Source organism: Elephantulus edwardii, unplaced genomic scaffold (genome assembly GCF_000299155.1).
Source record: "Elephantulus edwardii isolate Elephantulus edwardi_28Jun2011 unplaced genomic scaffold, EleEdw1.0 scaffold00027, whole genome shotgun sequence".
Classification (NCBI taxonomy): Eukaryota; Metazoa; Chordata; class Mammalia; order Macroscelidea; family Macroscelididae; genus Elephantulus; species Elephantulus edwardii.
Window position 1 is genome coordinate 6,032,805 of NW_006399777.1, and position 1,546 is coordinate 6,034,350.

The 1,546-nt window shown below is 41.6% G+C and overlaps 1 protein-coding gene across 1 annotated transcript in view; it reads right to left on the reverse strand.

Annotated features, from left to right (window-relative positions):
- The window catches only part of EFHB (EF-hand domain family, member B), a 69,818-nt gene that overhangs the window by 1,288 nt on the left and 66,984 nt on the right, over positions 1 to 1,546 (reverse strand). The window contains exon 12 of the mRNA XM_006883406.1: positions 841 to 1,022. Coding sequence (XP_006883468.1) covers positions 841 to 1,022 — 182 coding nt within the window. The remainder of the gene's footprint in view (positions 1 to 840; positions 1,023 to 1,546) is intronic.

Genomic DNA, 1,546 nt, shown 5'->3' on the forward strand with positions numbered 1-1,546 from the left:
ATTTTTATAATATCGTCAAACTTAAGCCTTGAATGTACTGTTCTGGGGGAGAATCCTTCAAGGAAGGTCAATGTTTTTTGTTTTGTTTTGTTTTGTTTTACCTTAATAATTTCAAGGATCTTGTGGCCTGGTGTGCAGATTTTGGGTTTTCAGACCCACGACCGCATGAACATATTCCTTGATTTCTCTAAATCACTGTCTCTCCCCTGCTCTCTAAACATGTGTGAGGTAGAGAGATATACTATCTGTTCTGTTTCACTAGTGAAACCTAATACAACAGTATCTAGGAAAACTTTTTTTCTTTTCCCTTTTTGCCCATGGGCCACAGTGAGAGCAATCTCATTGCCATGGGGTCGGCCTAACCCATTGCTGACCCTCCAGCTGGTTCTCAAAGTCTATAAATTGGACCGAAGGAGATTGTTCCTCCTCCTCTTTGGAGCCACTGGTGGTTTCAAACCAGCTGCCTTTAGGTCAGTAGTGAAACACCCTACAGACTAAACCACCAGCACTCCCTATAGTAAGCACATGGCATGAAATAATGCTTCCAGCCATCAAGTAAATTCCGTATCAAGTTCTGTTCACACAAGTTACAACCAATTTGAATAGTCCTCACCAAGTACCTTGTATTATGGTGGTCTCCTAACTTTTATAGTATTAAAGCTCAAGTCCTAACGATTAGAAACCCAAGTTCTTTCTAAACTTTCATTAAAATCTAAATTTTTTTAAAAAGTTCAAGTCTTGAAAATTCTAAACCAGCAGCCTTTGGTAAAGAAACGCATCCATCTCTGTGCTCTGTGTGAAGTTAACGTTTCTCTGAAGTGTTCTGAATGAGTTCCGTACCTCCTCTTTGGAGCGAGTCTTGAAGAAGTCTCTCTCAAACACTCCTCTCTGGCTGAAGATGGTGGGATAGAGTAAGGAGTATGCATTACCGTCTTCGCCGTAGTTCGTTCTGTCACTGATGCGGCGGATCCGGGGGACAGGGATGTCAGACCGCACAGAGGGGACTCCGTAGATGGGACAGCCTGTGTCAACAAGAGGGGAGAAAGCCCATTCCAAAAGTCAATTCTGAAGCACACAATAGCCTGGCCTCCAGCCACAGGTGGCTACCGACTCCTTGAAACGGAGCCAGTCCAAGCTGGGATGTGCTAGAAATTCAAAATACCCATCAGATAGTGAAGGCTTTGTGCAAAGCAGAAAAAAAGTCCAATATCCCTAACGATGTTTATATGGTACACATGTTAAAATTATCATCTTTTTTTTCCAATGGAGAAAATAATTGTAGACTCATAACAACAACATATAGGACAGATCTGAAACAATCCGTATCTGACCCCATTGCGCCATTTCTGATATGTCCGAGTCTACTGTTATAATTCATGTGTTAATCTATCATGTTGAAGGTCTTCTTCTCTTTCTCTGAACCTCCACTTTCCCTTGTATGATAGCTTTGCCGAATTATTATTTCCTTTTGATGATATACTCAATATGAGACAAAGATTCACCATACTCGCCTCTAAGGACCTGGATGCGATTACTACAGGATGGA